The following is a 14203-nucleotide window of genomic DNA, read 5'->3' as shown; positions in this document are numbered from 1 at the left end:
TGTGTTAGTTCATTTTTATACATTATATGGGCAAATATTTTCTTCGTTTGACAAACAATGTTTGAATTGTTTCACATTTGTTATTTGGACACTTTTTACTGCAGACTGTGTGGTATTTCCTCTGCTCATTATTAAAGTTCGTACGATGTCCTATAATGATTGTTTAAAATATCTGTGTCATTTGGTCTAATGTGAAGAGTTGAACAGTTTTATATTGATATTATAATTCAATAGCTATATAAACAACATACAGTGCGGTATCACGTTTGTTGTGAGATCTCTGCTGGTAAAGTCAAACTTTCAGAAGAGATTTTTTTTAATGGATATTGAAATCCGTTATGTTTAGGTTTTCTTTTGCAGCAGGACACTCATATCCTTTTGAATAATATACGGTACTGGTAATGTACACCCTTAACACTTTTCAGAATTGCATTGGTAAATAGAGTAAACCCTTTATGTTTTTACACAAAAACTTGTACTTTTAATATAACCTTTGGTTGAAATACATTGTAGGATCCTTTGATCCAGAACCTCCATCTGAAGACTGGGAATTAAACATACTTTTAGATGACATAGCACAGGGGATTACTGAAGAAGATCTCAAACGATTAAAATCATATTGTATAGGTAGAAATGAAACTAAATATGCTAAAAATTGTTAGAATATCATTGTTTATGTCCTTAAACAAAAGCTAGGAGTATGTGATAGCTATATGTATGTAGGATATTAAATTTTTTCTACTCAACATAATTTATGAAATAAATAATGCTTGATTTTTCAACTAGGTTTTTTGCAAACGTTTTGAAATATGTGTAAAAATTTCAATCTCATTTTTTTATGACCATGCTGCACTAACAGGCATGTACTCCGGCTAAAGCAAAACTCTTAGAAATCGAATGTTTTAATGTTTTTATGGTATATACCCTCTTACCTGTTATTATTTTACATTTTTACTCATTTAGGTGGACCTGGTAAACGAACTCTTTCGGAAATGAAAGATGCTATGGATCTTTTCACACATTTACGACAGACTCGCCGGCTTACAAAAGACAACCTCATTGTACTTCAGTCGATGCTGTTTCATTTACACAGAAGAGACTTACAGAAAAAGGTTGTTGAATATGCGAGAAGGCTTGGAAACGTGTTACACTTCTATAATCCAACGGACCAACCAGGTAGTTTTTAACTTATTCTTTTGTTTTGATTTGGCGATTAGGTTCCTAATTTGATGGTTTGACCATATTTTTTTTTACATCTGTGTATAAGTTATATCAATTTTAATGAATTTAGTTTGATGTTTCATATATACATTATATATTTAAAATAAACATGCTAAAAACAGTTAATAAAAAATAACAATGTATATTTCTTGTAAATTTATGCACAAAGTTTGTCGAACTCTAGTTTTCATCTCTTATTCTGGAACCATTGAAAGTGGATTTTTGTTAGTTCTTGGATTATAAAATAAAAGTTAAAGAAAGGATTTCATTTACTGTATTGCATCTTGTGAAATATTTTTGAGAACTGGCTGAATGCATCAAAAAAAAATCGCGTTATTCGTGTTTGTTTCGCGCATAAATCAATAAAAACTGTTTAAATGTTTTCAAATCCGTTGCATTTATGTGAAAACTTTTTATTTAGAAAACGGCTACCAACATTTGACAGTCCATGTAGAAGGAAGCGTCAATTTTGACAGAATCAAATTAGAGAAACTTAGAGATGGAGTTGCTAGACTTCTATGCATACCTCCTCAATTTGTTGTTGTAGATGGTATTGAACCAGGGAACAGCTTCTGATAACATTTTCAATTGCAGAAGAGTATATTGATTTTGTTTTTGAAATGCAGCAAGGCGATTCAGATTACATTATAGCCGAAGGTGTCGACTTTGTAAAAGTTAAAGAAAAAGTAGTCGACCTAAAATGTAAGATTTGTTTTGCACTCTATGACTTATATGCATGCTTTCCGTATAATTTGTGGATATCTGTATGCCATCTTTTACCAATATCAAAAAGCTGATACAAGTAGGGTTACATTTGATGATTGTGAAAAAAGGACTTGTTGTAAGATAAGTCATTGGCTATGTTTTAAGACGGAGGTATATTGGCATAAAAATTTCAGTTGCATACAAGTATGTATTTTTAGTAAATCTCTAGACAGGCTTTGAAATATTATAGTTAAATTTGCGATATATTTCAATTTACTATTTCGTTCATATAAACGTAGTTTATCGATTTGCAATCATTAAATTCATACCATTAGTTCTAATGCTACAAAAATAGCAATATCTTAGGAAAACAGATATCGAAATGAATGGAGATAATCGGATGTATAGATGTATATTAGTACATACATCCGTATCGTTCCTTAAATCTTTCATCTGTACTGAGACATAAGTAAAATACCAGAAATTATTGAAAAAACAGTATGTAGACATTCACTTTACATTATTATACCTACAGCTTTGTTATAAATTCAAACATTTAAAAATATTTATTTTTAGATTATGCCAATTTTCATGAAATATTCAGTAATCATCTGAAGATACATGTTTTGTGTCTTATCGTAACCGTCACAAATGCGATTGTCAAGATATCTTCCAAAACTATAATACGACACACTGTATAACCTACCAATTCCTTATTTTAACAAATCTTGGAAATGATAATAAAACAAAACAAACACTTTTAAGTTTGATTCAGAAAAAATTATAACATTATATTGAGAAATGAGTAGAACTTATTTAAGAGATAATGCAAAATTAAAGAGTTTATAGATCATCTACGATCAGATCAATGAAGAACTAACAAACTTACTAGAGCCCCATTTTGATATAACGTTATCAGATGTTTTCATTTAGCAATATTGGGAATTTCTCTGAGTCAAACATAGTTTTGTAAGTCAAATATTCCATTTTTTAAACGTTCAACTGTTAAACTAATCCAAAAAGCATAACGATAAAAGAGTATCAATAATAAAAAGAAATAAAGATATGATTGACCAGATACAACATGACAAATTGACAAATAACAAAATGCATTCTACATGAATACAATTATTCATATGCATTGTTTAAATATATATCCTAGCTCTATCAGAATATTCCCTTTATTGTTCCATATGGTAGATTCGCCATATGGAACAATAAAGGGAATATTCTGATCATATCTTGCAGTTGAAGCAAACTGATGTAATGCAAAGATACCCGATTTATAACATATACGTAACAGGAAAAAAAATTAGCAGTTGCTCATTTCTTTTTAAACTTTTGTTGAAATGAAACAGACTACATATCAAAAACTATTTAAAAAAAATGTTACTTAACTAACTTTTATTTTGGATCATTTTAGGCCTGTATTGTTCTATTTACAAAATGTATGTTTATATTTTGTCAAATTCACAATTTATATACGGTTATTTTATACATTTAATAACTTCATTCTTAACATGAGTCTTTAAAATAAACATTAACCAAAAAATGTTCTAATGCTCATTATAAACTTTTGTATTAATGCATAACCAAAAACATTTTCTGTTAGATTCATATAGTGGTACTAAGTCTTTATGAGTCAGTTGTTTGTTTCTTTTGTGACTTATCTACAATGTTTTCGCGATACCACATAATCTTATCAGATAGAAACTTTTATATTTTGCTAGGCCTGCAGAAAGAACAATCTAGAGAAGACGTCCTGGCAATAAAGCATGAAATGCAGTCATTTACAAACAGAATTCGAGTTTTGGAATCAGATTTAGATAATAATCAGGCTCAACTGATTAAAGTGGAAAGAGAAAAGAAGTTGTATAAAACTGAAAATTCAAAATTAAAACAAACTTGCAAGACAAATGCGTTTATATCAACAATGGTGAAAACATTGTGGTATTATGTGCTTTATATCAAAATCTTCAAACCATTTGAAAAACTTTCTACGAAGGCAGCATGTGCTTATTTTCATGTTATGCTTAAGGAAACGCGACGACTAAACTATGATTCTAATGTTCTGAGAGAGTTGATAGAAGCTAATACAATGATGATAAAGGCAAAAGTTTCAGAAGATACGTGTATTCGCTTTACGAGGTGCAATATACAACTTCAAGCAATGGCGTCAAAGATTAATTTCTTGGAATATGAAAAAGAAAAACTTGCGTTTTATCTGAAGATTGGAGAGCATGCTCCTATTTTGTCTCAAAAAGAAGACTTTTGGTTGAAAACACTAGAAAGACCTTTCTTTCCACCAGGAATGCCAATGTCTGGTTATTTCTCAGGTAATATTGATGAGATTACTTTATAAATAAGAGACTGTGGTGTGCGTTCCTAAGAGACAACGCTCCATCCAAGTAACAATGGATTATAAAAGGTCAACAAATATTTGTCATTTATTTTTTTCTGTAATAAACTGATCCTGCTTTTTATTGGTTGGAATAATTCAGAAATAAATAGAGATATCAAAGGGTTATTTAAAGCGATTAAGGTAAAAGTCACTGAACACACAAATTCGTTTTGTATGTTTAAAAAAGACACAACTCTCACATTGAATAGTATACATTTTCGACTGATTTTTATCATTCAAACTGGTTTAATTTGAAACCGAGTGCATGGACCTCTATTTTTAAGAACGACATTTTGTTTCATTTTGCAAAGATTATGTGAAGCAAATTTTATAAAACTGTAAATAGTGCAATTTTTTTAATGTTGATAAATATACAGCAAAAAATTACGTTTTTTTGCTCAATTCATGACCATTTGATAAATATGAGTTAAAAATGCATAAATATTTAGGATACTTAAAATACAAAAATTACAAACTATTTAACAAAAAACAATTTGTGTTTATCTTTTAAAACAAAAAAGTTGTGACTTTCTTTCGAAAGGGAAAATACGGCGACAAATCCGAATTTTGAGCAAATATACAAAATTTCGAACTCATTTAATTCAAAAAGTAGCGCATAAAGGTCTATTTTTTATTACATATTTGATTTAATTAGGCAAAAAAATAGCTTATATGGAAATTTTCATCAAACTATAAATACGGGTTCAAAACTGTATCGTGTGCCCTTAAAATAAACAGGGGAGTATCTTGTGTTAATGTGATAATTGGCGTAATCAAAGTTTATTAAAGGTGACGAAAATGTGATCATTGTTAAAACCAAGGGAAAATAAACCTTCAATGAACGACACAGATCAACGACGACTCGATCTCTAGTCTTAATACATTAATTTAAAAAATCTGTAATCATGTGTTAAGAAGGAATACGTATTGTGTTTAAATTTCATTTACATTGGTACAATAATACTTTTTTTAATTTGTAAATTAAATTGAGAATGGAAATGGGTAATGTGTTAAAGAGACAACAACCCGACCATAGAACAGATAATAGCAGAAGGTCACCAACAGGTCTTCAATGCAGCGAGAAACTCCCGCACCCGGAGGCGTCCGTCGACTGGCCCCTTAACAAATATATATATACTAGTTCAGTGATAATGAATGCAGCTCATTTGTGGGCTAAATGTCACTTTTCATCAGCATACATTTAACCAATATAAATTTCTTAAACGCCATTTCATATTGTTAATTCCATTGTTATTCCTATTTCAAATTTTCTAGCGACAATTGAACTTTCCGATCCAGATCTTCATATTATATTGACAAAGCTGTCTAAAGAACTGTCAAAAAAAGAGAGAAATATCTTGCTACAAGTCTTGCCAGACGGGGAAAAAAGAAAACTAGAAAAAACGCCAAACACCTTCTTACAGTCACTTTGGGAAAAAGAGAAACGAAGGTCAAATGGTCGAACAAATTTAGGTAAATTTTATTACTTAATATGTAAGAATGACAATTCTGTTTTATGTTGTGAAACCTTAAGGCAGTGTTGAAAACTATATATTTATTATCCTGCAACTTGTTAGACTTTTACATAGGATGATTTCTTCGCATTTTCATAGAGCGAATTGTGTAGGAAATCATGAATATAAACAATATATAACCTTCGTATTGTCGAGTGGATAATAAAAACAATCTAGAAAATAGTCCAATGAAGACCATTACACTGGATGAAAGTATGTTTCTAACTGAAATAACAAAAGCATCATTTAAAATATTACGCATGTAAAATTGAAAAACAATATGCAATATAGTTAAAGAGTATTAGTGCAGTATGATTACAACTGCTGACAGACCAGACTTATCTTTCTTCTTACAAAGAATACGTTACCACTGTCAATTCTAAGTCAAAAGTCCTTTGTATAGATAAAGTATAAATAGTTATCAACGTACCAGGATTATAATTTTGTACGCCAGACGCGCGTTTCGTCTACATAAAACTCGTCAGTGGAGCTCATATCAAAATAGTTATAAAGCCAAACAATACAAAGTTGACGAGCATTTAGGATCCAATATTCCAAAAAGTTCTGCCAAATACGGCTAAGGTAATCTATGCCTGGGATAAGAAAATCCTTAGTTTTTCGAAAAATTCAAAGTTTTGTAAACAGGAAATTTATAAAAATGACCACATAATTGATATTCATGTCAACATCGAAGTGCTGACTACTGGGCTGGTGATACCCTCGGGGACGAAACGTCTACCAGCAGAGGCATCGACCCAGAGGTGTAAATAGTTATCAAGGGTACCAGGATTATAATTGTGTACGCAAGACGCGCGTTTCGTCTACATAAGACTCATCAGTGACGCTCATATCAAAATAGTTATAAAGCCAAACAAATACAAAGTTGACCGGCATTTAGAATACAACATTCCAAAAAGTTCTGCCAAATACGGCTAAGGTAATCTATGCCTGGGATAAGAAAATCCTTAGTTTTTCGAAAAAAGTTTTGTAAACAGGAAATTTATAAAAATGACCACATAATTGATATTCATGTCAACACCGAAGTTCTGAAAACACCAGTATGATAAAAGACTTATTGTTTTAGAACTATTCTAAATATGTACCTGAGAGGTGCATTTGTCATGGTTGTGATAAATTTCCCTTAAATGTTTTTATTTTCTGTTTGCTGATTTTAAACATTCTTAATTTTTGTATTTTGTATAAAGATATATGGTTTCATGGTATTATGAAAGAAATCAACAGACAAGATTTAATCAATCGATTTCATGAGATGGCTCAATCAACCATGATTCAGCAACCAAGTAAACTAAAAAAACCGAAGATGTCGTCCACTTCTTCAAGATCTCCTGGCCATCATAAGAGTTTTGAAAGAAGAAAACGCCGTAGATTCAATAGCGGTCCTGGCACGTTTGGAATAGCTCACACTGACTCTGATCAGTCGTCTGGATTTGGTGATATGGAAGAGGAAAGTGAAAGCAGTTTTACTCAATTCCAGATTCTGAATAAACAGATGCAAAAAATGCAGACTGCATTAGAAACTTTAACAATGAAGTCAAAAGAAGAGTATCAATTTTCCCCATTTTCGAAAGATACAGAAAGTGCATTCTCGTCCATTCCTTCATATATTTCTAAACCTAAAATATAAATTTGCATCGTGCTTTTCATGACATTGCTTATGTACATTGTTACAATTACTATACATAACTATTTGAACAAAGTCAATACATTCTTTTGATTTAATCGGTTGTCTTTGATACAAAAAAGTTTCTTATGTTCACATATTGATTTTTCATTAGATTTTATTACGGAATTAAATGTTTCTTTTTATAAATGTATTGGGCTGTTAAAGCATTGACCGTGCATTTTGTATGAAATGTAGGCACGATCAACGTTTTTACAACCCTATGAATTACTAAAAGAAGAATTTAATACTTACAATTACATTTTGCACTATGATTTTGAAAACGCGATTACAATCAAGTTTTTTTTATTTATCTGTGCACTTTATTGTGGAAGCTTGTGTCATCACGAATGATACAATTCATTTCGAAATGAATGTTATTTTTAGAACAACTCGAGATCGATCTAAGCCAATCAAAATAACCTATTGTTATGAAAGATACATCTTATGTAATTATTATCTAATAAACATACTGATTTAGTTTCTGCAATTATAATCATGTCTATTGCGTTTTACTTAAATTTGAAGGTATACTTTGATATTCTAATATACGTGCTTCTTTCTCCTTGTAAACAACGTGATGAAATTCTAGATATATTTATACTTAGCGTAGACTCAGATATATACATAAAATGGATGTTACAATATACCTCCCACGTAAATCACTCATGTATCGGAACCTATGTCCAAACACTATGCCGATTTTGTTTGAGTTTTTTTAATTGCAAATGACAAAAAGACTACAGAAGTTTTATTTTTATATTCGGAAACATAACAATAAGAATTAAAAACCAATTCTCTGAACAATTGAAGGTCTTTCCACATTGACGAAATTTTGAAAAGAAGCTAATTTCTTTAGACTGATGCGATAAAAAAAAATGGATTTTATATGCTTTAAAGTGAACTAAAGGAGATAATATGCTACTTCCGGTTAAGTAAATGTTACTTCCGGTATCATATGATAGCTTCTTTCACACTGATTCCAAACATATATAGTTTTATATACTTTTGCCTTTAAACCCGGATATAATTGACAACTGCCGGTTTACAGAAGGTCACTTTCAGTCTTAAGTGATCAGTAAATGTAATTAAATTACAAAATATATCGATTCTGAGTACTTTTATATGAAAAAGTTGCAAAAATAGCTACTTCCGGTTATCAAGATCTCTTCCGGTTGTCTTTTTTCAATGTCGTATGTCACTTAATCTTTTCTACAAGGTCATATGGCTTTATAATGATCTTTTAATTTGGTTTTGATGTTATATTTTTATTCTCGTGGGATTTTGTCTGATGCTTGGTCCGTTTCTTTGTGTGTTAGTTACATTGTAGTGTTGTGTCGTTGTTCTCCTCTTATATTTATGCGTTTCCCTCATTTTAGTTTGTTACTCCGATTTTGTTTTTTTGTCCATGGATTTATGAGTTTGAACAGCGGTATACTACTGTTGCCTTTATTCATAATCAAATAATCTTATATTAAGACATTTCAGGGGCCATCACTCCTATAACATGTATAAGATGACATTAAAATGTATCAGACCAAATGTGACATATCTTCATAACAATTAAGCAAACATTTCGCACTTGCTTTTTATATGTATCTTTCAAATTGTGAGAGAAAATGCAAAAACAAGGAAAAATCAAAATTGAGAAGTTGATCATGACCTTTGACCTTGATCTCGTTTTCTAAGTTAGGACCTAGGGGCCTCAAATAAAAACATTCCAGGGTGATATGGTTTACGGTTGATGAGTTGAAAACACAACGCTATCTTTTTTTATTACGAAGGAGATGCACACAGATGATAAACAGTGAATAGGGAGATAACTCTTACAAAGAAAATGGGTCGGCTAAGCAGGGTGAAATTTGGAAGCGCATAAACTATACGATACAATATGAGAAATATCTAAACAAACATTTATCGCAAGAACAAATTTTGCCGGAAGAAAAATGTCTAAAATGTCAGTTCATATGGCTTTATGATATATAGATATGAATTTAAAGCAAAGGTCAAAATATAGAACGTCAAATTAACCTATGACCTTGACCTCAATTTCAAGGTGACAAACTGAGGATCTCGAGTCAAAAGACCCTAGGTCTCTAATATGTATGGTTAGTAAGTTATATCACTCTACATATAATTTTAGATATGATAGGGACGAAAACTCCCATTCATTATCTACGCACCCTTTCAACTAAAATTATTAAGTTACGACATTTCGCAACTAACAATTTAGTCAAAATAATTTGTCGATATCTTATAAGGTTAATGAAAATGAGTGAAAATAATCCAAATTCAAAAATTAGAATATGACCTTGACCTTTGACCTTGACCTTATTTTCATTTTTTTGGACCAAGGACCTCAAATCAAAAGATCCTAGGTCTCTATCACTTATGGTTTACAAGATAGAAATGCATATCACTTATATCAATGCATAAGGGGAAATAACTCTCATATGGAGCGTTCATATCAATTCGGTCAAAATAGGACAAATCATGAGAAGGATATAACGAGCAATTTGGTAAAATAAATTTGTCATAATCTTTTACGGTTGCGAAGGAGTCGTGGACACAAGGAAAACAGTGTTTGGGAGGATAACTCCTACAAAGAAAAGTATTCGGTTACGCAGGGTAAATTTTAAAAACGCATAAACTGTTCGATATCATATACCAAATATCTAAGCGACATATTGAGAAACAAATGTTTATTGCAAGAACAAAATTTGGCGGAAGAAAAAAAAATAATCAGAAGAAAAACAATAGGTCTTTCCACAGAAAAGTGGAAAGACCTAATAATAATAATCAGAAGAAATACAATAGGTCTTTCCACAGAAAAGTAGAAAGACCTAATTAATGCATCAGAACTCGAAGAAATCTACAAAATCAAAATCACTATAAAATTCCGCTTAAGTCCATTAATGCGTTTGGCGCATTTAAATTATTTTAAAACATGACGTCATACAAATAAAAACGCTAAGGCTAAATGATTTTTTGTTACGTGAACCATCGAAAATCGTTTATGACAACTTTAAAATGGATTTATGAGGTAGGTTTTGTTTTATTATATATTCTATTGCATTATTTGCAAATGTACTGCTTTCATTTGGACAACATGGCGGCTCCTTAGTAGCGAAATGTCAGCTTTGGATTTTACGATAGCTTACAAGAAAAACAATTAATTAGAAATGGAAAATGTTGGGTTTGAGAATTAAGCTCATTTTTTCTAGACGTTTAAAAAATAATTCATGCAAGCTATCGATTTTTTAAAATGAGTTAGCTTTATCTAACAGCAAATTAAATAAAACAGTCACACACACGACATATTCGCTTCAGTTTTTTAATGACCGTATGTGTCCTATTAGAATCGTAATCATTCATGGAAGCCATAGATTTGTTGCTAACGCTCAGGATAAAATTCGAATATCACGGCCTAGGGCATGTGTAAATTTCCAACAAATTTATTGCTTACATAAATTATTTCTTAATTATTCTATTAATTCTATTAATTGTCATCTTTGCATTTTTGTCAAACTATTATATTTTTAAACCATCAAATAAAAGATGGGGTTTTTTGGACGTCCATTATAATTTATAGAATTGATATTTTGTTGTAACATGACATGGTAGCCTGACTGAATTGCAAAGGCTTAAAATAGAGACGAAATATTCAAAGAAATATTCAAACTCATGAGTAAAAAATAAACTGATAACGACAGACAAAAAAGAAAAATACCAACAAAACAAACAAAAAACAACAAATCACAAAACACAAAACAAAACATGTGAAATTATAAATAATACAAGTCCACCAAACATCGTGGTTGATCTCAACTTCTCTGAGAGGTTGTCAGATCCTGTTCTTCATTTGGCACCTCTCGTGTTGTTCGTGTAAATACAAACCTAGCAGCTAGTCGTATTTAGTCTTATTTAGACTTATTTGGTAGGTCACATTTTGGAGGAAATGTGTCAGATCGGATATTGTCATCATCTGAGAAAAAATATGTCTTTTGGAGCACCGAAATAGATGTCATGTAGTAAGGACATATAGGTGAATCATATGTTTTCTGAGACCACTTCGTTTTTTTTAAATTCCGATTTGTATCCAAATTATGGCCGCAGAGTTTACACTGTAATCCGTAGACGAGAAGGCCCAAGACCACAATTAATGATCCTGCTTTTCGTTGTCCACGAATATAGTTCCCTTTATTTATAGTGTATTTTTTCTTTATTTTTTTCTTTCCTTTTCTCATACATTTCTGAGTTTTTCTGGGTTTGAAATGAAAGAAGAGAGCTGAAATAAACTTTTGGATGTTTTATTTTAACTGATTTTGTTATGGAAAGAATAATAAGGTCAGGTGCAAAAAGGTGATATTTACAGTTTTCGGAACATCTCTTGACTTGTCCAAAGGGGTATGGATGTGTATTGGCTAAATTTGTAAAATACAGAGGAGCAATCTTTCTGAATTTTGGATATATTTTTGGGCTAGAACTGTACTTTACACACACAAAAAGTTTGACAAAAAGATTAGGTTCATTGTTTTTTAATGAAACAAAACGTTGTAAAGAACTAATAGAGAATTTAATTGTGGTCTGTGGCCAGATTGATTGATTTACAAATCAGATATTCTTAGCTTCTGATGAAGTTAAATTTATTCAATTAAATGAAAATAGATAGGCGTTCAGGAATCTCTTGCAAAATCGCTGTATTAGAGAAAAGAAAGATTTGAGCGTTGTGTTTGTAACGAAATATTAATTTTGTATATCTTTAATTAAGGTGTAACCGTTTATGATTTAATATGGATATGACATTTATGTTCATATTGATTCTTTAGATCGCTTTGTATTATAGTATATCGCCATTTTTCCTAACCCAACCAAAGGTTTATTAATGAAGCTAAACTCAACAGTGTGCAAATAGAGTTATACTTTGAAGTCACATATCAAACAATAAAAATGCTGAAAGTGTATAAGTCCATTATGTTATGTACCTACTTCTATTGTTTAGAAAAAATATTATCCCCCAATTTTGTAAATTGGAAAACTATCTGAATGTATGATATTGTACAAAAGAACGTTGTCATTTCTGATAGGTTACTGTTTTATTTTATTGTAATGGGTGCTTATATTTCATACATGTATATCCCAACAACGTGTGATTATGCATACAAACGAAAATAGAACCTCTGTTCCGATAAACTTACACAGATGATCACTATAAAATAAAAGCTATCGCACATAAGTTGGTTTCAACTTTCCAATTGGCAACTGCCCATTTTGCAACAGTCATAATATATCAAAACAATCGTGTTTTTTTACCTATCTCAATTAATACGCTACGCTCGTGTATGTTCATCTTAAACAGTTTTATACGTTTGACGGTTATCATCACGATCCTGCATTCTCATTTTATACGAAAATAACAAGTATGTTCACCAAACATGAAACGAACAAGAATTCTCGTTTGACACGATAGTAATCTGTATTCTCTTTTTTTTTTTTTAGAAATTAACAAGTATGTTCATCCGACATGAAAGAAACATTAATTCGCAAGTGACAAGAAAGTAGCTTCTGTTCATATTTGTCACAACATCAATATGGAGTATAATTTGACAAAAAATTGTCTTCTATTTTGATATGAGAGTATCTTGTACTTGCTGTTGTTTTTTCTTCATTTGACAGGAAAGTAACTTATATTGTTATTCGACCTATGTTCACATGTGTTATCTTTTAACATGCAATTTACCTGTTTTGTCATTTGACATTTCAGTAACTAGTATTCTCATTTTACACACAAGAAATGTGTATCATCATTAACAAGAAATTAACAGGTACAAATGTATTCTCATTTAACATGAAAGAAACAACTTGTACTATTTTAAAGTTCCTTTTTACTTTAATTTATTTTTGTTTTCTGTCATGATTTCCGCGTTTGGTTGCCTACATATATAAAATGTATAACTCACGAACAAAGCTTTAACGGTTTCGAATCAAACAACTTAATGGGTTGCCTTCCCCTATTGTCATAATTTGCATCTTACAAACTGACATTTGTTTGCAGTAGTTAATTATCATAATTGTATGCAAAGGTATAAATAATTTACAAAAACAATCATTGGAAACAATATCATTGTTCGGGACTTTGCTAGTTGTCTGTCCCTTGAGTGTACCGTCAAACACACTTCACAATAACATAATGCAATTTTCACAATTTCTTATTTTGTAATAAGTACACAAAGCCGAAGCTACGTCACTTTAAATGTAAATAATTTCCCTAGAAAAGGGAATTCAATTTTTTTCAATACTAGTTCCCGGACATGCATAGCATAGATATATCAATAAAAACCAAAACTAGTAGTGTTTTCTTTATTTTTTTTATGTAAGAAAACGTTACCTCATCTAGCATAATTTTATAAACAATAATTGCACACTGTTAATCAAAAGTCTCCTCGTATTAAAGCCAATATAACTGTTTATCTTCTCCAATCATCAGGGGGATGTTTCTGCTTCACAAAAAAGGGTATGGCTAAACATGCTAAACTGAAGGTATACGTAAAAAAAATTAAATCATGATACAGTGTGGTTACACTTAAAGGTATTTATATCCTGCAAAATGTATGTTGATTCAATCCAAACCGCTACTTATAATATCTTGATTACGCGGTCAATATTGTCTTTTCTCTATAT

General features: G+C 30.8%; 1 protein-coding gene across 1 annotated transcript; it reads left to right on the top strand.

The window, feature by feature from the left end:
- The first annotated feature begins 517 nt into the window (after positions 1-517).
- LOC139527850 (uncharacterized) lies at positions 518-8018 on the top strand. The gene is made up of 6 exons (XM_071323528.1): positions 518-627; positions 964-1176; positions 1643-1923; positions 3657-4262; positions 5603-5800; positions 7047-8018. The coding sequence occupies exons 3-6, from the start codon at positions 1842-1844 to the stop codon at positions 7484-7486; spliced, it is 1326 nt and encodes a 441-aa protein (XP_071179629.1). The 5' UTR covers positions 518-627; positions 964-1176; positions 1643-1841; the 3' UTR covers positions 7487-8018.
- Positions 8019-14203: the final 6185 nt, after the last annotated feature.

This window comes from Mytilus edulis, chromosome 6 (assembly GCF_963676685.1).
Source record: "Mytilus edulis chromosome 6, xbMytEdul2.2, whole genome shotgun sequence".
In the NCBI taxonomy this organism is placed as follows: domain Eukaryota; kingdom Metazoa; phylum Mollusca; class Bivalvia; order Mytilida; family Mytilidae; genus Mytilus; species Mytilus edulis.
This window is presented reverse-complemented; position numbering and strand designations above follow the sequence as displayed.

Bases quoted from the DNA above. Each gene is read 5' to 3' on its own strand.
- LOC139527850 (XM_071323528.1), top strand. From the start codon at position 1,842: ATGCAGCAAGGCGATTCAGATTACATTATAGCCGAAGGTGTCGACTTT. The intron at 1,924-3,656 runs GTAAGATTTGTT...ATATTTTGCTAG, and splicing joins AAAAGTAGTCGACCTAAAAT to GCCTGCAGAAAGAACAATCT. The intron at 5,801-7,046 runs GTAAATTTTATT...TTTTGTATAAAG, and splicing joins AAATGGTCGAACAAATTTAG to ATATATGGTTTCATGGTATT.